The sequence below is a fragment of the Ochotona princeps genome, chromosome 26 (assembly GCF_030435755.1).
Source record: "Ochotona princeps isolate mOchPri1 chromosome 26, mOchPri1.hap1, whole genome shotgun sequence".
Classification (NCBI taxonomy): domain Eukaryota; kingdom Metazoa; phylum Chordata; class Mammalia; order Lagomorpha; family Ochotonidae; genus Ochotona; species Ochotona princeps.
In genome coordinates this window covers 1,172,070-1,195,946 of record NC_080857.1, presented here as the reverse complement: position 1 = coordinate 1,195,946, position 23,877 = coordinate 1,172,070, and the positions used below count along the sequence as shown (strand labels likewise).

At 52.2% G+C, this 23,877-nt stretch overlaps 1 protein-coding gene across 5 annotated transcripts in view; it reads left to right on the top strand.

The window, feature by feature from the left end:
- Positions 1-23,877, top strand: part of TRAF3 (TNF receptor associated factor 3) — a 97,489-nt gene that overhangs the window by 56,343 nt on the left and 17,269 nt on the right. For all 5 annotated transcript variants that reach the window (XM_058655488.1, XM_058655484.1, XM_058655485.1 and 2 more), the window contains exons 3-6: positions 18,422-18,680; positions 19,728-19,779; positions 22,030-22,134; positions 22,707-22,874. In XM_058655488.1, the coding sequence (XP_058511471.1) occupies positions 18,436-18,680; positions 19,728-19,779; positions 22,030-22,134; positions 22,707-22,874 (570 nt within the window). In that variant the 5' untranslated portion in view covers positions 18,422-18,435. The remainder of the gene's footprint in view (positions 1-18,421; positions 18,681-19,727; positions 19,780-22,029; positions 22,135-22,706; positions 22,875-23,877) is intronic.

Here is a 23,877-nt window from a genome sequence, read left to right as displayed (position 1 = left end):
GTCCTTCCAAAAATAAATATATCTTAAAAAAAGCTTATATAACTTTTGAGAAAAGTTCAGAAAATTTGTGGAAAAATTAAAGGTAAAGTTTATTTGATGCAGAATAATTTTTGAAGTGCATGCATAGTTATTTCGTAACGTATTTTTATAAACTTTTTGAAGAGCCCTTGTTATCAAAGAAAGTTAATTTGCAGGTAGAATGCAACATGCTAAAAACAAAAGAAACAAAACACACACGAAAAGAATGCACTATGCTGTTGCAGGCAGTTGCTTAGTGGTTAGGGTGCCTGGGCGTTAGCCTGGCGCAGGCTCCGCATCCTGATCCTGCTGGCAGGTGTCAGTGACGTCACGTCTCTGCCCCCAGCCTGGGAACCTGCATTGTCCTGCCTCGTGCCTGGCCTCGTCCTGTGCATTGCAGGGAATTGGAAGAGAACCAGTATGAATGGCAGTGTTTTCACTCTTGGTGTTTCAAGTAGATTTTTTTTTCAGGATTTATTGATTTTTATTGGAGAGATTTTACAGAGAATGAGAAAGATCTTCCCTCCGTCCCGTGGTTCACTCCTCACATGGCTGCAACAACCCGTGCTGAAGACGGGAAACGGGAGTTTGTTGAGGTGTCCCTCATGGACTTGGGCCATGCATTGTTGTTTTGCCAGGCCATCAGCAGGGAGCTGGATGGGAGGTGGAGCTGCTGGGACACAAACTGGTGCCCATGTGTGATACTGACACTGTTGGCCTTGGTGTTAGCCGCTGAGCCACAGCTTTGGCCTCCCAAGTACAGCAACAAAAAACCTTGCCTCGAAGAAAAAGATCAAAATGGCTTCAGTGGCAAAATTGTGTTAACACTGAAGCGGAGAAAAATAGTAATGTGACAAAATTTTTCCAGAAAATAGAAGAGGAAGAAATATTTCCTGATTCGTTCTGTGAAACTAGTCCTACCTAGACAGCCAAACCAGACGAAAGGTGTTATCAAACAGGAAAACTCTTGGTGGTGTTTGTTACACACATCAAAATCCTCCAGAAGTTTTTGCAAGTGGAATCCCCTTAACAGCATACAAGAAGGATATTACATGATGACCCAGGTGAGTTTTATATCAGGAATAAAAGGTTGGTTAACATTGGAAAATCATTGTGGTCCGCCACAGTGAGAAACTAAAGCAGCAGCCAGACTGAAACCCTGTGATGGGACGATGGGAAGGCCCCCTGTGAAGCCGGAGACACAACGCAGTGAGGCCTTTCAGCTGGAGTCTGAGAGGGAGAGGAGAGAGGAATGAAACAGAGCAGGATTCGAAAAGGTGATGGTTTAAAACTTGCCGGGGGCCCAGCGCCATTGCCCAGCAGCTGGGATCTTCGCCTTGAAAGCGCTGGGGTCCCATTGGGCGCCGGTTTAATCTTGGCAGCTCCACTTCCCATCCAGCTCCCTGCTTGTGGCCTGGGAAAACAGTCGAGGATGGCCCGGGGCCTTGGATTCCTGTGCCCCTGTGGGAGAACCGGAAAGAAGCTCCTGGCTCCTGGCTTCGGATCGGCACAGCGCCGGCCATTGCGGTCACTTGGGGAGTGAATCAGCAGACAGAGGATCTTCCTCTCTGTCTCTCCTCCTCTCTGTATATCTGACTTTCTAATAAAAATAAATCAATCTTTAAAAAAAAAACTTGCTGGAAACTGCGGAAGGTACCAACCACAGGAGACTAGCAAGTACCTCCAAAATACCGAAAGAGAAATATAGATCGGAAACACTGGCAGTGGAGCTGTAGAACAGCGCGCAATGGACCAAAAGCACCTGACTGACTTCTTAGTGGGAGATGAGAGAGGAAGAACCATAGTGGCTGTGCCTTGGCATGGCAGGCTTGGCCTCCACTTGGATACCGGCATTCCGTATGGGAACCAGTCGCAGTCCTGACTGCTCCGCTTCCCATCCAGCTCCCTGCTTGTGGCCTGGGAAAGCAGTCCAGGACGGCCCAAAGCCTTGGGACCCTGCACCTGTGTGTGGGAGACCCGGAAGAGGCTCCTGACTCCTGGCTTCAGATGGGCTCCACTCTGGCCGTGGCAGCCACTTGGGGAGGGAACCAGATGATGAAAGTTGGATGTCTGTTTCTCCTTGCTGTAACTCTTTCAAGTAAAAGTAAGCCAATCTTTTTAATAAAGAATGTCAGTGAACTGAAAGGAAAGATTGTACGTCCAGTAAAAATCTGGGTACATTGTATGGGCAGTGGTTCACAGGTTATAGCAACAGGGTTTAAGTTGGAAATTGGGTAAATGGAGTTAACATTTTATGATTTTTGTCATCCGGGAAGTATAATGGTGTTACTATTCACCTGCTTTGACAAGTAACTATAGACAGTACACAGTTTTAAAGTGGTAATTAGGAGCTGGCTTTATCATACAGCAGGTGAAGCTGACGCCATGTGAACGCCCAGCTGTGGCTGCGCTGTTCTGCTTATCCACCTCCCTGGTGCTTGCTCGCACAGAGCAGCGGAAGGTGCCTGAGTGTTTGGGCCTCTGAAGGCCACAGGGAGATCTGGCTGAAGCTCTTGGTCCCTGGCTCAGTCCTGTCCTAGCCACCTGGGGAGGGAACCAGTGGGGGTGGTCTGTCTCAGTCCCCCCCGCCCTCCTCCTGGCTGTAACCCTGCCCTCATAGCTGCTGGTTAGAAGTAGAACCGGTCACTGTCACAGGACTGAGACGTAATAGCAGATAATCTAGTTGTAAACCAACGGCGTTCTATGTTTGCGAAACCTCCCTGGACCATAAGCATCGAAGTATTGAAAGTAAAATAAGGAATAAAAGTAAACTGCAGATACTGACCAAAGGCAGGATGGTGTAAATGTCAGATATATACTGTATTATTATATACTGTATAGACTGTAAAGTAGTATAATTTAAAATTATAAATGTATTATATACAACATAAAGTGATAATGCAGTATTAATATATTAATAAAACAAAATATACATTATTATAATACACTATATTTGTTTTTAAAGGTTTGTTTATTGAAAACGCAGAGTTACAATTGAAATCTTTCAACTGTTGGTTCACTCCACAAATGGCTGCCACAGCTTTACCTAGCCAAGTTAAGTGTACACTTACTCAGTGGCCCAGCAGTCACACTTCTGGGTCCATGCTCCAGAGAAATCCATGAGCAAGGGTGTGAGATAGCTGTGCCAGAACGGTCTTCCTGGTGTGAGTTTGACCCCAAAGCAGAAACTGTACAAAGGATAGAGTGGGTAATGCCAGTGTGTTTACACAGCAGTGACTGTACGCTACAGAGAGAGCAAGATGAAAGCAGTGAGCAGCCTCCGTGTGCTTGGCTCACACTTGTGGGGGCCTGGGAGATGCTGCTGGATGTGGGGGGCAGCTGGGGAGATGTGGGACCTCACATCAGGCAGGCAGAGTGAGCCTGGGGATTTCCCCGCTAGCATGGTCCATGGATTGGGATTAGAAGATTAGGGAAAGGGATTAGGAGAAGCGTGGCGGGGCAGACTACTGACAGAACAGGCTGCAGGTGAGGAGTGACTTGTGAGGGACTCCACTGACAAGGCCTCTGAACCTGCAGGTGAGTGAGGGTGCTGAGACCGGCTGCCTGGGAGGGTGGAAGCTGCAGGACCTCTATGCACAGATGTACCAGCCCATGTGGGAGATTTCAGCTGGGCTAGTTAGCATGGATTACAGTTGACCACTACCCACCAGTGCATACTAAAGCTAGGGCTGGAAGCTGCACACTAAAGCTGTGTGCAAGGGCTAGATCACAGGAGCTGACAGTCAGAACAGTGGGTGGGAAATGTCAGGCTGGGCCATGACACTGACCAGCACCTGAGAGAACCAGCTCCGGAGACCGATTCTGTGGGGGATGTATGCGGCCATCCCCATGGAACTGTAATTTCCACTGGTTTGTTTAAGACCTGGGTAGGGCCCGACACAGTAACCTAGTGGCTAAAGTCCTCATCTTGCATGCCCTGGGATCCCATATGGGCGCCAGTTCTAATCCCAGCAGCCCCGCTTCCCATCTAGCTCCCTGCTTGTGGCCTGGGAAAGCAGTAGAGAATGGCCGAAGGTCTTGGGACGCTGCACTCACATAGGAGACCCGGAAGAGGTTCCTGGCTCCTGGCTTTGGATCAGTTCAGCTCTGGCTGTTATAGCCACTTGGGGAGTGAATCAATGGACAGAAGATCTTCCGCGCCGTCTTTCCTCCTTTCTGCATATCTGCCTTTCTAATAAAAATAAATAGAATCTTTTAAAACAAATTTAAAAAAGGTCTGGGGGTAGTGACAGGCTGAGCTATGCGTGACCATGGACTCCTCTGACACTAATGGGAACAGGCTGGGTAAGTCCAGGCTGCAGCACCTGCAGGTGAACCCAAGAATAAGGTGTGGGGTAGGCTTGGTTGCAGCATCTACCAGCTCATACAAAGGCTGGAATGGAGGAGGCAGACTATTCTGGGTAGGGTCCTAGTACCTGCTGGCACTGTGCGATCTGGCTCTGGGAGTGGGCCTGGTTGGGGAACTTGGAAAACTCCCCTGATGGCCATGACTCCTGCTGGTGAGCGCATGTGTCACGGCTGGGTGTTAGGCTGGGCTAAGTAGTTCTACTGATTGGCAAGTGTGTGGGTTGGTTATGGGGAGGGGCAGGCCGGACAAAGCCAGACCAAACTTAATTCTCTGGCATTTGCAGGAGCCAGGCTGGAGTGCGGATCATGCCGGGCTAGGCTGTCACACTTAGCAGTTTGTATGAAGCAGGGATGAGAGCAGATTGAACACAGCCAGTGAGAGTTGGGACTGGGGTGGGCCAGGACAGGTCAGGCTGTGGCATCCAAGCCTAAGGCCAAGACGGGAGGGACTGTGCTGAGCTGGGTCAGAGCAACCACTGGGACGTACAAGATCTGTAGTTGGGACAGGCCTGGTTTGGGAGCTAAGGGGACATCTTGGCTGGGTGGGGGTTTCCATTTGTGAGCTTGAGAGCCGGAATGGGAGCCGTGTTCTGGACTGCATTGGACAGCAGTGCCCGTTGGCGTGGGTGTGGTCTGGGTCTGGAGTGTATTAGACTGGGCTAGACTCTAGCACCCACTGGGGCTCATGAGCCAGGGTTGTGTGGGCCAGGTGTGGCTGGACTGTAACACCCAGTAGTAAGAACCGGAATGGGTGTGGGCCAATTGGTCAAGGCCACTGTTCGTCCCAGGACAGGAAGTCGACTGAGTCTGGGCCAAGGACTCACCAGCGTGTGTTGAGATCTGCCACTGGGAGGAAGCCTGATGGAGGAGCTTGGGAAGCTCCTTTGTCAGGATGCATCCCTGCAGGTGAGCGCAAGAACCAAGGCTGGGAGCAGCCTGAAACATAATACAGTACCCACCAGCGTACTTGTGGGTCAGGTCTGGGGTCAGGCCAGGCTGGACCAGTTCATAACACCCACTGGCATATCTGAGAACCAGGACAGGATGCAGACAGGTCTAGTTGGGTTGTGACACAAGCCAGTCTACATTAGAGCCGAGATTAGGGCCTGGCTGGGCCATACTAGGTGGCAGCACCCACCAGCATGAGCTGGAACTGGGGGCAGTCTGGCCAGGCCAGGCTACAGCACTTGCTGGCAAATGCCAAGGTAAGGCAGGTGGATGTGAGCACAGTGTGGGGGAGAGGCTGCGAGGGGTTCTCCTGCTGGGCCACTGCCCCCACTTGGAGGGCATGAGAGCTGGGGCCTGGGGGCACACCAGGCCAGGCCACAGCACCTGCTGGTCTACATGTGAACCGGGGGAGAGCTAGATGCAGCTCACCAGCTGTGCCCACTGGTGCAGCCAGTGCTGGCTGGTTGGGTTTTGCTGCAGCATCAGCTGGCAAATGCTGGGACTGGGGACAAAGCCTGGCACGCTAAATTGCAGAACACAGGAGTCGAATCTGGGGTTGCAGCAGACAAGGTGCTTGTGGTGATTTCCCCTTAGGAGGACAACTGATCATATGTGTAGGAAACAGTTGATTAAAGTGAGGACTTAGGGAAGCCTTGTCATTGTGCAGCCTTGGCCAGTGGCAGTCCTGTCTGTCAGTATGGAAATGAGCAGGCAGGAACTCCCTAGTCCGCAGGTTTAGGTAATAGATCAGAGAGAGGTGCTGCTTCTCACTGGCATAGTCTCAAGTCAACTCCCCCTTTTTGTTGATATGTAAATGCCTCAGACTCTCTTCCCTGACCCTTAAGTTAAAGCCTTTTTTGTGATGTACTTTCATCTGGAAGGCAGGTATATAGAGAGAGGAGAGAGAGATTCCATTTGCTGGCTCACTGCTCGAAAGGCCACTACAGGCAGAACTGAGCTAATCCAAAGCTGAGAGCCAGAAGCCTCTTCCAGGTCTCCCATGTGGGCCATCCCCATCTGCCTTCCCAGGCCATACTCAGGGAGCTCGATCTTAAGTGGAACATCCAGGACTTGAACTGGTAGCGTACAGGCTGCTTGTACCACAGATGAAGGATTAGCCTGATAAGCTACTTCTTCGGCCCCCCAGAGTACTTTTTTTTTAGTATGCAAAGTGAAATTTACTAAAGACATTAAAGATGGAAACCTCTTGGCAGCGTTAGGAAGGGTGCTGCAAGAGAAGAAAGACCCAAGAACATCCCCCCATAAATATTTTTTAGAAAGAAAAAAGATGTTGGCGACAGCGTTGTGGTACAGAGGGTAAAACCACCTTCGATGTGAGCATCCCTTATGGGGATAGTTGGTGTCCCAGCTGCTCCGCTTAGCTCCCGCTGATGCCTGGAAAAGCAGCAGAAGATGGCCCGAGTGTTTGGGCCCCTGCCGGATGGAGCCCTTGGCCTAAGGCAAAGCCCGGAGCCTGTGGGTGGCGGCGCTCAGCCTTTGTAGCTGTTGTCTGTGACCTTCCATCAGCAGAGTGTGTGCTGATGGAAGCTGAAGACTTTGTGGTTCTTTTTGTTTTTAGAGATTTGCTTATATGGTAGGCAGATCATTAGAGAGAAGGACAGAGAAAGAGTTTATGAATAAACTTCCTTCAATGGCTGCAACGGTCAGAGCTATGCTAAAACCCAGAGCACCATCCTGGTCTCCCATATGGGACACAGGGACCCAAGGACTGGGGCCATCTCTGCCGTCTTCCTGGCTCTGTTAAGCAGCAGCTTGGTAGGAAGCGGCAGAGCCCAGGGTCCAGCCAGCACCCTGGTGTCTGTATTTCAGGGGGACCCTCACCTGCACAGACTGCGCCTCTCTACAGCGCGGTGGTCTAGCTGCTCGGATGCAGGAGAGCCAGTTCTTCACTGTGCACACACGAGGGGATTCATTTGTTTGTTCATTTTACTTACAAGTTTGTGAATGTGCTGTTGATTCTGAAACAAAATCTTTTAAGAAATTCAGCTTCTTTTTTTTTTTTAAAAGATTTATTTTATTTTTATTACAAAGTCAGATATACTGAGAGGAGGAGAGATAGAGAGGAAGTGGAGCTTCCGGGATTAGAACCAGCGGCCATATGGGATCAAGGCGAGGACCTTAGCCACTAGGCCACGCTGCCGTGCCCCAGCTTCTGTTTTAAAAAGACGTTTGTGTATTTATTTGATCTGAAATGCAGATTATCTTCGTCTATTTCCCTCCTGAAATCCTTGGCAACAGCCAGGATGAAGGCAGGAGCACAGAGCTCAGTGTGTCAGGGACTGACCGTGTGCCCGTCCCTGCCACCTCGCAGGAAGCTGTCTTGGAGAGCGGACCCAGGGCTCGAGCCTGAGCGCTCTGCGTGTGGGTTAGGGCTTCCACGCCGTACCCTCACCCCTGTGCCAGATGCCACCCTGAGCGCTCTGCGTGTGGGTTAGGGCTTCCACGCCGTACCCTCACCCCTGTGCCAGATGCCACCCTGAGCATTCTACATGTGTGTTCCCTTCCCACATGAGCACAGCAGCTAGAAACCAACTCCCCTGAGTTTGCCATGTGAGTGGCAGAGAGCCGGGGACCTTTCCATCTTTTACTTCTTTCTCAGGCACATTAGCAGAGAGCTAGACTGCAAGTACAGATAGCAGACCAAATCGAAACATTCATAAAAATTAGGAATAGAGGTTAATTTTGGTGTAAGAAAAATGTTTTTAAAGTTTTATTTTCATTGGAAAGGTAGCTCAGATTTATGGAGAATAAGAGAGACAGAGGATGATTTTTCATCCACTGGTTCACTTAAAAAACATTTAAAAAAAATTGGGCCCGGCACGGTGGCCTAGCAGCTAAAGTCTTTATCTTGAACACGCACGGATCCTGTGTGGGTGCCAGTTCTAATCCCGGCAGCTGCACTTCCCATCCAGCTCCCTGCTTGTGGCCTGGGAAAGCAGTAGAGGACGGCCCAAAGCCTTGGGACCCTGCACCCGCGTGGGAGACCCGGAAGAAGGTCCTGGCTCCTGGCTTTGGATCGGCTCAGCACCGGCCTTTGCGGTCATTTGGGGAGTAAATCATCAGACAGAAGATCTTCCTCTCTGTCTTTCCTCCTCTCTGTATATCTGACTTTGCAATAAAAAATAAATAAATCTTTAAAAAAATTATTTGTTTGAAAGGCTGAGTAATGGAATGGGAAGAGATAACCCCTTCATCCAATGGTTCACTCCCCAAGTGGCTATACAGTTGGAGCTGGGGAGCCTGGAGCCTGGAGCCCAGAGCTCCGTCCCGAACACTGACTGCATCACAGGGGCCCAGGTACTGGCACGCCCACCTTCTGCCCCCATGCACATTGGCAGGAGGCTTGAACTGTCCTCCGGGGGATGTCAGTACTCCGAGTGGTGGCTGAACTACTCTGCCCCAACACTGGTTTTCCTTCACTTGGGGCTTCGGGTGGAGCTAAGGACCTCGTTACGGCTGCTGTCTCTCCCTCTGCAGAGCCGGGGTCTCCAGGCGGGTGAGTTGGTATGGGTTGGTTGAGTTGGCTGTGCGGTGCTGTGGCTGAATCCCTCGTGGAATTTTCACAGTCTCTCATGGGAGTACCAGGTCTGAGTCCTGGCTCTACTTGCAGTTCCAGTTAACGTGCACTCTAGCTCCAATAGTAACAGCTAAATCCCTGTCACTTCCGTGGGAGGCCTGGACCGCGGTTCAACCTGCAGGCGTTGGTCTGACCAGGCCTAGCTGTCGTGGGGAGTGAACCAGTGGATGGAAGCTCCTTCTCTGTCTCTGCCTTTCCAGTGAAATGAAAACAGAAAGAGACCAGGAGCAGGCGTGGCCTCAGGAGCCTCCGCCGCACAGATGCAGCTGGGCAGGGTGGAGTGCTGAACTGGCTGCTGCCCTTGGTGCATACTGCGGGTTCGAGCCGGGTTCTTTCCCAGCTTACCTGCCAGGCAGGTGGGATGGTCTGGGCCCCCTCCCACTCCTGAGGGCTTTCAGTAAGGGCTGTGCTTGCCTCCCCCCCAGGTGAAGGATTTGACATCAGACGCTAGGAGTCGTCAGCGGGCTGAGTCTGCCTAAGAGAACTTTGGGAAAACCTGCTGGCATCGTCGCGCTTCTGCCTGTGCGGGCGTGGTGCTGAGCAGCAAGAGAGCCAGCAGCAGCCATGTGCATGGTACCAGATGCTTCCCTCTTTGGTTTTCCCCGGGCTTTCCAGTTCTTGGAGCACCCTTTAACCAGCACGTGGACTTTCGTTTCCAGTTTCTAAACCAGTTCACGTGCAGCTGCACCACAGCCACAGGTGGGGATTGCAGTCATCCCTTGGGGGGCGTGGGACAAGCGCTGCGGCTCACAGCTGCCTTGCCTTCCTTTCTCTTGTTTGTGCCAACTGCTCACCGTACAGTTGCAGTTTGTTCTTTTTTTGCCTTAAGCATTTATTCATTATTTGAAAGTCAGAGTTAAAACAGAGAGAGCGTGAGCTTCCGTCCACTGGTCCATGCCCCAAAGGCAGCTGGGGCTTGCGGAAGCCAGGAGCTAAGAGCTTCTTCCCAGTGTCTCACATGGGTGCAGGGGCCCAACCGGTGGACCTTATTGCTCTGCTTCCCCAGGCACGTTAGCAGGGCAGCAGCCGGGACTCAGCCGGCAGCTTGTAGGGAGTGCTGTGACAGAGGCAGTGTCTGCTCTTGCTACGCCACAGTGGCAGCTGACCCCTGCAGCTTTATTATTTTTATTTTTTAAAGATTTTTAAAATATTTTTTTAAAGATATATTTATTTTCATTACAAAGTCAGATAGAGAGGAGGAAAGAGAGGAAGATCTTCCATCTGATGATTCACTCCCCAAGTGAGCCGCAATGGGCCGGTGCGCGCCAATCCGATGCCGGAACCAGGAACCTCTTCCGGGTCTCCCACGCGGGTGCAGGGTCCCAAAGGTTTGGGCCGTCCTCGACTGCTTTCCCAGGCCACAAGCAGGGAGCTGGATGGGAAGTGGAGCTGCCGGGATTAGAACCGGCGCCCATATGGGATCCCGGGGCTTTCAAGGCGAGGATTTTAGCCGCTAGGCCACGCTGCTAGTCCCTTTTTAAAAAGATTTTTGTTCGGGGCCCGGCGGCGTGGCCTAGCGGCTAAAGTCCTCGCCTTGAAAGCCCCGGGATCCCATATGGGTGCCGGTTCTAATCCCGGCAGCTCCACTTCCCATCCAGCTCCCTGCTTGTGGCCTGGGAAAGCAGTGGAGGACTCCCTGCACCCACATGGGAGACCCGGAAGAGGTTCCTGGTTCCCAGCTTCGGTCGGCGCAGCACCGGCCGTTGTGCTCACTTGGGGAGTGAATCATCGGACGGAAGATCTTCCTCTCTGTCTCTCCTCCTCTCTGTATATCCGGCTTTCCAATAACAATAATAATAATAATAATAATAAAGATTTTTGTTCAATTTAATTGTAAAGCTAGATTTACAGAGAGAAGGAGAGACGGACCTTCCGTCTCTGACTCACTCCCCCAGCGGCCTCAGTGCCTGGAGCTGAGCCGAGGCCTCGAGCGGCTTGGGTTTCTCACGTAGGTCCTCCGCTGCTTCCCCAGCCACAGACAGGGAGCTGGGAGGGAAGTGGGGCAGCTAGGAGCGGGTCCGACACGCATATGGGATCCTGGCACATGTAAGGTGAGGACTTGAGCCACTAAACTACCGTTCCAGGCCCTTAGGTTCAGCTTTCTGTTGGCATCACTCTTTACACCATTGGAGTTTGCCTACATCAGGTGTCCCTCACGTGATCTGAGCCGGCTTCCCAGGGTCACACTGGGAAAGGTCCAGTGAGTTAGGATTGTAGGCTGGAGAGCCTCCCAGCTGCTGCGGAGAGCTGTCCTGCGGTGCACTGCCCTCCCTGCTCTGTCCCTGCAAGGAGTGCTGGAGCACACACACCTCAGGGGTTTCTCCTGCCTGGCTCTGCACATGGCACCAAGGTAGATACAGCATCAGGACTGGTCAGTGTTGTTGCCTCTGGGTTGGTTGTGAGAAATTTGCCTCAAGTGGTTTTCCTAAATCTAAAACTCCTGTTTTCTTGGAAATATGCTAGGTAGATGTTCATGTGCTGACACTTGAGGACAGTGTTCTCTTACATACCTGTTGTTGGTGATGGGCGTATTTGGTTTTTGTTTGAAAGCATTACAGAAAGAGGAAGGCAGAAAGGTGGAGGGCTTTTTCTGTGCTGTGGTTCACTCCCCAAGTAATCACTATGTTCAGAGCTGGGCTGGTCCAAAGCTGGGAACCAGGAACTTCCCCCAGGCCTCCCACATGGGTCTCAGGCATGTCGGCAGGGAGCTGGATGGGCAGTGGAGCAGCTGGGCTTTGAGCCATGGGGAATGCCTGTTACACAGGGAGTGGGGTAACCTGCTGACCACTGGGTAATTGTCACCTTTCCTGTGTGGGTGGCGGGTGGTCTGTGGAGTCTAGGACTGACATATCCTGACACCTGTTGGTGTCCATCTTTCTTGAGCCAGCCATGCCCATGGGGCCATCTGACTGATGTAGACTGCCTGCTGGGTCTGTGTCATTCGTTCTAGAATAGGCTTTTGTTTGAGAAAAATATCTTTTGTGAACCATGCTAGTCAGTGTCACATAGTTAGTGCTCCTTTTCTAGTCTTTAAAAAAAAAAATGTTTGTTTATTCATCTGATTGAAAGCAAGGGACACGCGATGATTGTCCGTTCTGCTGCCTCGTGCTTCAAACACCTCTGATGGCCATGGACTGCCAGGCCAAAGCCGGGAGTCTGGAGCTCCATTCTGATGTGGGTGATGGGCCCACACACGTGTGCCCTCGTCTGTTGCCTACCAGGATGCGTTAGTGGGAAGTGGATTGGAAGCAGAGCAGCCAGGACTGGGTACCGGCCTCCCAGACCGGGGAAGCTAAATCTCAAATGATGGCTCAGCGACCGTGGTGCAGATCTTGCCTTGTTCGCTGCTCTCAGGGAGTGGATTTTGTGATAGAATTGGAGTGAGCTTTTGTTTTTCTGTACATATGGGTGGGAGGTGTGTATGTTTTTTATTTTTCTATATGTACCTTTTATTTATAAAATAATAATTCTTACTTTGAGAGACAGAACTCTCATACTTTTTAAAAAAATTTTATTGATTTTTGAGAGACAGATTTTACAGACAGAGTAGAGGTAGAGAAGGTCTTTCATCTGCTGGTTCACTCATCAAATGGCCGCAACGGCCAGAGCTGAGCTGATCCAAAGCTGGGAGCCAGGAGCTTCTTCCAGGCCTCCCATCTGGGTACAGGGGTCCAAGGTTTTGGGCCATCTGTTACTGCTTTCCTGGGTCTTATCCAGCAGAGAGCTGGATAGAAAGTAATACAGCCAGGACGAGAACCAGTAGCCATATGGGATGCTGGCACCCTATCTCCCAGCTGCTGGCAGGGCACTGCAGCAGCGTGGAGCGGCCACAGCACAGGGCAGTTGCCCCTGTGGGCTGCCGTCATTGCAGGCTGCTTTGCCTGCTGCACCCCAGTGCCGGCCCTGCTCTTCATGTATTGGTTTGATCATGTAATCTTGCCGAACAATTTTATTCATATACAGAAAAGATCACAGCTGACACTAGAAGTAGTTTTTGTCTTTCTTTCCAGTGTGGGAAGTTTTAATTTCTTTCTGTTGTCAAATTAGCAATAAGGGGTTTCTGAAGAGACTAAGGATGCCCAATCTTGCTGGAGGCTGCCTTCTGTGGACAGTGTATTCTCAGGGACACCTGCTGACCGTGTCAGAACTGATGTGGTGTCTACTTTTCATCATCAGAGTGAACTCAGTGGGAAAGTGCCGTGCCCAAGAACTCTTGGGAAGGAATTCTGGGCCTGTCTGCCCACTTGGGCCCACTCACGTGCAGATGACCCTGTGCGTCTGCTCCCTGGGCAGGAGTGCGTCCTGACCTGGCCCAGCTGGGCCTGTCTGGGTCTCGTCAGCATCGATGCAGTCTCAGTAAGAAACCTCGATCCCACGATTCCCTGCATGATGGCCTAACAGCGTGTGCTTGCCTCTTCCTTATCTACCAGAAGCCCTGGGTCATCTTAAACAGAAAGCTAGGGCCAGTTCATAGCACTGGCACATCTGAGAACCAGGACGGGGTGCGAGACAGGCCGGGTCCGGCCACAGCACCAGCCAGTAAACATTAGGGCCAGGATTGGAGGCTGGTTGGTCTGGGTTGGATGGCCGCACCATCAGTGTGAGCTGGAACTGGGGCAGAGCGGGCCAGGCCAGGCTGCAGCACCCATTGGCACATGCCAAACTGGGTCACAGCACCCACCAGCACACGTGAGACCTGGTGGGGAGTGGGGTGTGAGCCTGGGAGAGGAGCTGTGGGGACTCCCCTGCTGGGCCACTGCTCCTGCTGCTGAGCATGAGAGCTGGAACTGGGGCAGACGAGACCGGGCAGGGCAACAACACCTGTTGGCCTGCCCGTGAACTGGGTTAGTAAGAGAGCCAGACTGGTCTAACCAATTGTATTCACTGGTGCGGGCATGAGCCAAAATAAGGGCAGGCTGATCAGCATCAGCTGACAAGTGCTGGAATGGGGGCTAGTCCTGTCGAGCTAGACTGCAGAACCACCTGGAGAGTGCAAGATCCAGGGCTGGGAGTGGGCCCGGTAGGGAAAGTGTGGGCACCACTCTGATGGCTGCAGCTCCCGCTGGTGAGCATGAGAGCCAGGACTGGGGGTGGGCCTGGCTGTGGTCTGCTGACATGAATGTGGACCGGAAGGTGGAGTCAGTTGGGATAAGTTTCCTCTGAAAGTGGACTGCTCTTTGCCCTGTAGGCTGGGATTTCTGTGGTCTGCTGCTTGGCACAGCGTTGAACTGGACTCTCAGGGCTGGCCTAGCTTTCCAGGGCAGGCACCATCTGTCCATTGTCCAGGCCCTGATGTGCTGGGCACAGAGCTGTGGACAGATAAGGAAGGGCTCACTGTTCTGTGGTGCAGAAGGGCACCCAGGGGTAACTAGAGCTTCCTGTACATCTGCCTGCCCATGGCCTCCCTAGGGGATGGTGTGTTCACGCGACAGTAGTGAGGCTGACAGCCCTCTCCAGAAAACAGGCCAGCTGCAGTACGAGACAGTAGTGTTTGCATGAGCTGTGCTGCTGTTGGAGGTGTTTGTGTGATGATCTGCTCTGCTCTGGAGGAAGTCCACGTGCTGGCTTGGCTTGCGTCTCATGTCCCATGCCTCAGTCCTGATCCCACCTCCCTGCTGCTGTGGACCCAGCACTGGCAGGGATGGCTGCGCGGTCCCTGTCTCTGTCTCTGCCTCTCTCTGCCTTTCAGATAAAAAAAAGAAATGACAGGTTGACAGGGATTTCATTTTTAATAATGTAGGTGTCTTTGCCCCAGCAGTTCCTTTGCTATTTGCTTGCCAAAATGTTCAGAGTCTGGGCTTGGGAATTTTCATTTTAAAATTGTCTAATAGTGGAACATCAAAAGCAACCAAGCTTTCCATAAGGATTATAAACTGTGGTGAGCTCTCCAGCTGAATGTTAATCAGACCTTCAAAATAGAAAGTTTCTTTCTTTTTTTTTTTTTTTTTACATCTGATACAGAAAAATTCCCAGGATACATTGTTGGTAGCAAAGGAAAGCTGCAACTTGGCTTCGCTGTCTGCTGCCATGGATGTAGAGAGGAGACGCCTTCCTGTGTCTGCTGGCCGTCCCTTGCCATCTGCATGGATGTGACCAGCTGGGGGATGTGGACCTCTGCAGGCAGAGATTTCTTTATTCTTCTTCTTTTTTAAAGATTTATTTTTATTAGAAAGATGTACAGAGAAAGCGAGACAGAGAGGAAGATCTAACATCCAGTGATTCACTCCCCAAGGGACCGCAATGGCTGGTGCTGCGCCGATCTGAAATCAGGAGCCAGGAACTCCCTCTAGGTCTCCCACGCGGGTGCAGGGTCCCAAAGCTTTGGGCCGTCCTCCACTGCTTTCTCAGGCTACAGCAGGGAGCTGGATGGGAAGCAGGCCTGCTGGGATTAGAACTGGCACCCATATGGGATCCCGGCGCATTCAGGGCGCGTATTGAGCCGCTAGGCCACCGCGCCGAGCCCACGCATGCAGAGATTTCACTTCCCTTAGTCGGGCTTGTCCTTGTTTTGTGCTGGACAGAGGCGCACTGCTGCTTGCCTTGTTCCTGCTGCAGCGACAGGCTGTACAGGGCCAGGATGTGTGGCCACGTCTGCGATCCACCTTAATGGGTTGAGTTCTGACGGACCTGCTGGCCCTGGGCAGCGCAGTACTGGTTTTTCATGTGCTTAGGGTGCCATTCATGTCTCCTTGTGTTCCACAAAGCCAAGAGCCAGAAGCCTTGTCCTGCGGCATCCCGTACCACTCTGGAGCTGGAGGTGGCTGCACTGTGAGCATGACTCCTCAGGACATGAGGCTGTATGTTGGCACTGCTTTCGCAGGCCACAAGCAGGGTCTTAATGGGAAGCAGGGCTGCCGGGATTAGAACTGGGGCCCATAAGGGATTCTTGTGCCTACAAGGCAAGGACTTTAACTGCTAGACTAGTGTGCTGGGCCCTCAAAACTTTGTTTTCACAAATAAATGAATTTCTCACAAGACTACTTGCTCTGCTACAGCCTGTTCTATTGATCGGAGCTAACCCCAGCATAGTGGAACACGTTCATTAAGCTGTCCAAGGTTCTGCTGCTGGCGTTAGGGTTTTCATACATCCCTATCCAGGAAGTGTTCATTTTTATCAACTTCAGACAGAAGCAGCAGCACTGGCTCGCTGTCTCCTGGTACCTGCACTCCGGGGTAAGGTGTGAGGTGTGGCCCCCAGGGGGTGTCTGGGGAGGTGCCCTGTAGGCGAATTGGGATAAGAACATAACACATCTTGGAGGGAGCGGGTGAGTTTGGGACTTTGGAAAGAAACTGCCCTTGGTGCTCCATGGACGCCATGCTGGGATGGGAGGAGCGCCCCCGAGGAAGTCCCGTAGTGCCCATAGTCTTCTTGGGGCTTCCCAGCCTGACCCACACTCATTCCTGGCCTCCTGTCATGGCCCCTCACTTCCTTACTGAGGTCTTGGGGAGCACAGCGGCTAAACCCCGTGTAGCACAGTATCAGACTGTCTTAGGGAGCACGGAGAGTGAGCACTGTGCCACGAATGTTCCCAGGAGGCAGGTTGATGTGCTTGCTTGCAGCACAGGGCTGGTGGTGTTTGCCAGGAGGGAGCGCAGTTGAGGTCTGCCCTCCGTTGCCGGCTCAGGGAGTGGATTAGCAGGAAGCTGGTGTTGGGAGCAGAGCTGGAGGAGTGTGCCGTGCCATGGTGCCCACCTCATTATGGATATGTATTTGTTCACACATGCTGTACTTGTCAAGAAGCTGGGGTTTCAGGAGGAGCTGTCCCACTCGTGTGTGTGTGTGTGTGTGTGCTTACTTGGGTTCACTTGCTGGCTCGTGAGTCTCAGCGATGAAGTTGCTCAGCTGGCTCGTTGCTCGGAGCTGCCCCGCTTCTGTTGAGAGGAACTTGCCCTGGGAAGCCGCTGTCCCGGCAGAGGGGCTCATAGCAACATGTGCTGGGAGAGCAGACCCCTCTAACCTCCCCGCTGGTGCCCTTGGCACAGTGATGCCTCTGGGAGCCTTGACCCTGCCCTGCCACGTGCTGCTGCGACTAGCACAGAGCACTGGTTCTCGGGGAGATGGGGGCAGGAACAGGCCCATCAGGCATGGGAGGCCTTCCCCACGGGCTTGCCGGGAAGGAGCAGCATCTGTGATCTGGAAGCATGTCCAAGACAGAGACCCTGCCTGCTGGCTTCCTGGACAGCAGAGGCGGCAGTGTGACAGCCCGGTCAGCCCACGAGGGCAGCGAGGCTAACTGGGCAGGGAGGTGGGCTGAGAGTGTGAGTCCACAATGAGCACCGGGCGCGGAGCTCAGACACACAGCGCAGCCACCGGGCGCAGAGCTCAGACACACAGCGCAGCCAAGTAGTATGTGTGCTATAAAGAACACTGAAAACGTGATCTGTGAAGTTTATTTTTCTGTAAGTTTTCAGCATAGTAATGCTGAGTGGAGAAAGCACGTCTGCTCTCATTACACGTTCAAAGTGAGAACTCAGAGTGGGTGCCCTCGGCCCAGGTCAGTGTGCCTTGCCTGGTCGTCCCTGCGTCCCTGTGGACATCAGGGAGTGGCTCAATTACATGGTTCCTGACAACCAGGAAGGAAACCTAGATTAAAAGTTCTAGGCTCCAGGCCCAGCACAATATCCTAGTGGATAAATCTCACCTTTTAGCTGCCAGGATCCTATATGGGTGCCAGTTTGTGTCCTAGGTGCTCCACTTCCCATCCGACTCCCTGTCTGTGGCCTGGGAAAACAGTCGAGGATGGTCCAAAGCCTTGGGACCCTGCACCTGCTTGGGAGACCTGGAGGAAGCTCCTGGCTCCTTGCTTTGGATCATCTCAGCTCCAGCTGTTGTGGCCACTTGGGGAATGGACAGCAGATGGAAGATCTTTCTCCCTATGTATCTGCCTTTCCAAAAAAAAAAAAAATCTTTAAAAAAGAAAGGTTGTGGGCCCAGCACAGTAGCCTAGCAGCTAAAGTCCTTGCCTTGTGCACGCTGGGATCCAATATGGGCGCCGGTTCTAGATCTGGTGGCTCCACCTCTGATCCAGCTCTCTGTGGCCTGGGAAAGCAGTTGAGGACAGCCCAAAACCTTGGGACCCTGCACCTGTGTGGGAGACCTGTAGGAGGCTCCAGGCTTCTGGCTCCAAATCGGCTCAGCTCTGGCTGTTGCAGCCGCTTGGTGAATGAATCGGCAGACAGAAGCTCTTCCTCTCTGTCTCTTCTCTGTAGATCTGACTTTCCAATTAAAAAAAAAAAAGTTGTGGGCAGCTGCCTTGGGCCTAGCCGATCCCTAACTACTGCAGGCATTTGTGGGCTGAGCCAGCAGATGGAAGAGCTGTCTGTGTCTTGCTGCCTTTCAGATAAAATAATGTAATAATAATAATAAATAAAATACTAAAACTGTTTCTCGGGCACATTTGCTTTCCCACAGCTGCTCCCCACGCCCTCCTCAGTGGGGTGATGGGATGGCCTGTTTCCTAGTTACCTTTCTTTTCTTTTCCCCAGCAGAACTCTTCACTAAAATGGAGTCAAGTAAAAAGGTGGACTCCCCTTGCGCCATGCAGGCCAACCCCCCGCTAAAGCATCACCCTGACCGCGGCCCTGGGACGGCTGTGTTTGTGCCCGAGCAAGGAGGCTACAAGGAGAAGTTTGTGAAGCCTGTGGAAGACAAATACAAGTGTGAGAAGTGCCGCCAGGTGCTGTGCAACCCGAAGCAGACTGAGTGTGGGCACCGGTTCTGTGAGAGCTGCATGGCTAACGTGCTGAGGTGGGTGCCGTGTGGCCAGGGGGCAGCTGCGACATAGCCTGCTGTGGCTGGCCTGCGCCTCTGGCCACTTACCCATTGGTTTTTTTAACAAAGTAAACCTCAGAGGTTTTGTTCTCCTTGGAGAGGTGAAAGGCAGTCTGTAAGGCTGGCTCGTGACGCGTTCAGGGGCCTGTCTGCACTGTCTCCCTCCAGCTGTTGGCCACTGTCCGTGAAGCCATGCGTCCACTGCTTTGCTCACGGAGCTCCTCGTTCTGTGGAGGAGGCAGAAGCAGCTGTTGCGGTTTTCTGCTGTGGTTGCAGGATGTGCCAGGGCCGGGGCACACAGGGTGGGGTCCCCTGAGCAGCACCCCGTCTGTGCGCACCTAACCTTGCACTCCTGAGCAGTAGCATTGCTGCTGTGTGACCTCACAGGAAAGCCAGGAAGCAGCTTCCTCTGTCTCACAGCTGGTCTGTGGGCTTTGGATGCTGCGCGAGGGAGTGGGAATGACAGTGATTTGCCTCAAGCTGGTTCTCGTCCCAGGGCACGTTGCCCGTTCGAGGCTGGGCTGCAGTCACAGCACCCCAGTCAGTGCCTTCGTCACCTTCGTCTCAGTGCCCCTAGCTCCACTGCGCACCCCACACCGTCCTGTCTCGTTGGGCTGTCCGTGGTCTGCAGCGCTCAGCGGCTGATGTCCCTGCCCCTCTGCCCGGAAAAGGCCTGCCGCCTGGGGTGAGCCAGGGCAGAGGGCTGGTCCCCAGCAGTCAGTATTGCCCTGTCAGTGCATGTGGGGTGGCTGGCTTCTTGTGGAGCAGAGTCTATTAGGCGGCCCCAGTAAGCCGCAGGGGCCTGTGCTGAGGAGAGAGCTGGAATAGAGTTCACTTTCATGTTCCCTGAAAAGGGCTCTCCTAGTGGGACTGAGTTGAAGTGCTCTACTTACTAAGTTCCTGTTGGAAAATCTGCGTTGAAGAAACTCCTCTGTTCTCCCTTGCTTCACATTGAGCACGACTCTCAGGCCTGTGGAAGCCTGAAGACTCTGCTCTGACTACGCCCTGGTGTCTCCCTTTCAGCTCTCCAAGTCCAAAATGCACCGCGTGTCAAGAAAGCATCGCCAAGGACAAGGTACTCATGGGTTTCTGATACGTCGTGGTGTTGGCATCCTTCTCCCATGGGGCCGTCTGACCTGAGTACAGTCAGCCTGTGACTCCTCACGTGGCTGCGGGTGTCAGCGCAGCCAGAAGCAGCACCCTCAACACAGGGACCACTGACAGTGGCTGTCCATATGCCACTAAGCCCTGCTGGGTGCACTTTGAATCAAGATAGCATTAAAACTGTGTGGTTCTGACATTTGATAAATGGACCTAGCAATGTTTAAATGGAAGTCATTGAACTGTACAATGCAGTTCTTGCTCTGGGGCTTTCCTGTCCGGAATGCTTTGTAGGTGCTGGGTTGTTGTCAGGTTGGCCGGGGCAGGTGTCCCTGAACCTGCTTTGGAAGGTTGGAGACCCTGTGCCTGTTGGCACGCTGAGAGGCTCATTAGGGTGAGTGCCATGTCACACAGCCCCGGGGTTCTGTGTGATCACTCAGCATCGTTATCTCTGTTTTTCAATGAAATTGATGCCTAAGAAAAAGGCGAATGGTCACTGAAGATGGAAGTGAGGCGTGCAGGCACCCTTGGAAAGAGCCAAGCCAGCCGGCTTCCAGGAGGCCTGGCTGTGCCTGACTGGTGTGGGCAGACGCACATCTGATTCAGGAGCCCGCGGCCTTGCAGCGCTGTGCCCGTCACTGGGCTATGGCTCCGGGGCTGTTTTTCCACCTATAAGGTTAAGATGACTTGAGGAGAAACCAAGCTTATTTATTTCTGGTTAAAATACTTGTTCTGTTGCAGCTAAGTATTTTCAGTCATGACTTTTTTAAAAATCATGTCTATAAAGGATTAGGTTTTACTCCATCTGAGTTTATTTTTAGTTCTTAGCAGCTGCTGACTGTTTGTTTGCCTGTGGAGTTCAGAAGGCATCCTGAGGTCCCTGTTGGTCTTCTACTGTGAGTGCTAACAGGTGGAGTTTCTTAGAAATGCCTGAGAACAAAAATGTAGATTGTTAGAAAGAGTGAGAAGATTTGTTTTCTAAGGGGAAAATGAAATTAAAGACAGGAACATTTTCATTTTCAATGGAAAATAATTTTCATTATTAGATTAACTGCTCTGATATATATTTAAAAGAAAAATTTCTTCTAATGGAAAGCCTATGGTTTTTTATGGTGAAAACTGAATTAAAAGTGGGAGAAAACCCCAAAAGAATTGTTTCACAAATCATCCCAAAATCTAATCTCTCACAGCGGTCAGTCTGCTCCCCAGCAGGCCGTCTATGGGCCGTGTTGGTGCAGCTAGCCCGGCCCAGGTCCTTCTGCGGGGCTCCTCACCCAGCCACTCCTGCTGTGCTGGTGCCTGGAAGCCCAGGCTGCACTGGGAGCAGCCTCTGGGTTCGCTGCAGTGTGTTTGCACACTCCAGGGGGGCCTTTCATTACTCAGTATATAACTCATTTTCCTTTGGCTTACCTAATGAAGAGCAATCAAGGTCATATCATTTCTAATTTATCTGTTTCTTTGAAAGGCAGATTTTCTAGAGAGAGAATGAGAGAGATGGGCTTCCATCTGGCTGCCTCCCAAATGGGCACAACAGCCAGAGCTGAGCTGATCCAAAACTGGGAGCCAGGAGTTGCTTCTGGGTCTCCACACAGGGGCAGGGTCCCAAGGACCTGGCCATCCTCCGTGGTTTCCCAGGCTGTAAGCAGGAAGCTGGATGGGAAGTAGGGCAGCTGGGACAGAGCCAGTGTTTGCCCGAGGTTATATTATTTACACGTGTCACTCAGTGGGGACAGCTTTTCCATTCTGCTTGTAGAAACTAATGCTTTTCCAACTTAACGCTCTTGTGTTTTTTAAAAAAACATGGTCTTGCAGACCCAGTGCTGGAGCTTAGTGGCTAAAGTCCTCACCTTGCATGCACTAGGATCCCATATGAGTGGCAGTTCATATCCTGTCTGCTCCACTTCCCATCCAGCTCCCTGCTTGTGGCCTGGGTGAGCAGTCGAGGACGGCCCAAAGCCTTGGGACCCTGCACCTGCATGGGAGACCGGGAGGAAGCTCCTGGCCTCAGATTGGCTCAGCTGCGGCTGTTGTGGCTACTTGAGGAGTGAGCCAGCAGATGGAAAATCTTTCTGTCTCTGTTCTCTGTACATCTGACTTTCCAGTAAAAATAAATCTTTTAAGAAAAAGTGTTCTTGCTTTGTCCAAAATAACAATGTATCTAAACTAGCAGTATATATAGATGAAGAACTGTTAATCCCCTAAAATGATTATCTTTCAATTCCAGGTGTTTAAAGACAATTGCTGCAAGAGAGAGATTCTGGCCCTTCAGATCTGTTGTCGAAATGAAAGCAGAGGCTGTGCAGAGCAGCTAACACTGGGGCACCTGCTGGTAGGTTTCTCGCAGCCTGGTCATGTTGACATAAGGAACAGGAGGCCCTTACCTGGGCCTGCTGCTGAGCTGTTCAGTGACATAGCCTCTCAAGACCAGTTCTGTGTTGGTGCTTTGGAACACAGCCAGGCTGCTCAGGTGTGGCGCTGTTCTTATGCTGTCATGACATTGGTCGGTGTCGGTGTTGAGACGAGAGAAAGCGGGGTTGGATTCTGACTATGGAAGGCATAGTAAAAGCTCCTTATCATCAGAGTCCGAGTGATTCATTATAGGTCTGTTTGATTTTTTGGTTTAATTTTGGTTTTAGTTAGCATCCTATTTGTCCCAGCAATATATCTGAATTGGAATGAAGCAAAGCTCGCAGCAGACACCCGTCCATCGTGCAGGAGAGTGACATGGTCCTTCGGCAGCAGTCCCGAAGTGTGGCGTCTAAGTGCCTGCTCCTGGCTGTGAAGTCTGGGAACCGGGAGCTGTTTCTGTAGGAGAGTGTTGTGGTGGCTCTGTAGAATCTAGTACTTAAGGTTGGATTTTTTTTTTCCTCAGTTAAGAACTTTGAATGCTTTGTCCTACAGGTACATTTAAAGAATGTCTGTCAGTTTGAGGAGCTTCCCTGTGTTCGCCCCGATTGCAAAGAGAAGGTGTTGCGAAAGGATCTGCGCGACCACGTGGAGAAGACCTGCAAATACCGCGAGGCCACGTGCGGCCACTGCAAAAGCCAGGTCCCCATGGTCACCCTGCAGGTGCGCGGCTCCCCCACCTGGGGGCGCTCCGCACAGGACTGAGTGGGAGAGATTAAGACAAAAGTAGTTGTCAGCTGGCGGCTTTTTACAGTGAAGTTTGATTGTTTTATCCTATTTTGATTTATGTAATCAGATTTTTCTATTACCATTATTGGATATCTTTTTGGGTCTTAAGAAAATGAGCATTTATTATTCAAAAAAAGGGGGGATTAGAGAGGCAGAGAGCTCTGTGCTGTTCCCTCTCCAGATGCAGCAACACCCAGGGCTGGGCTGGGAGCTGAGAACTCAATCCAGTGTTCCCACATAAGTGACAAAGACCAAGTGACTTCAGCTGTGACTTGCTGCCTCCCAGGGTGGCTTAACCAGGAGGCTGGAGTTGAGATTAAGGCAAGACTGCAACCCAGACACCCAGTATGTGGGTGCACAAGGCCCGGCCGATGACCGCTAGGCCCGGTGCTTCTGGTGCCTGGGTGGTTCGGAGATCGGCTTGGTCGATGTGCAGTGCCATGGAGCTGCTGCTCCGAGTAGCAGGCCTGATGCCCAGCTGCTGCAGAGAGTCACGTGTTTGCCCACTTCAGTTACCTTGGCTCTGCCAGAGTCCTGTGCTTCCATCTACGTGGAGGGAGAGTTTCCACAGGGGGCCTGCTGTGTGCTAGTCGCCTCTTAGGAGCTGTGGTCAGGGGCCGGTGTGCCCTGCGGGAAGAGAGTTTGCCAAGACGTGACCGAGCGTAGAGATGAGTGCGTGAGGCAGCACAGGACCTGTGTGCTCTGAGTAGGGGTCCTGGGCACGGGGGGCCTTAGGGACCCAGCTGACATGGGAGGTGGGGACAGGCAGGCGAGAGCGGCAGAGGGAGCAACTGTGAGAGCTGATGTGTGCCGTTGAGGTGGGCCGTGCTGCCAGCTACAGGTGTAGTATAGCGCTGCATGTGTGTGGACTGGTGGTCCTGGCAGCTGGGAGGCGGGGGACCCTGTGGACCCTGGGGTAGATGGGGCTGCAGAAGGG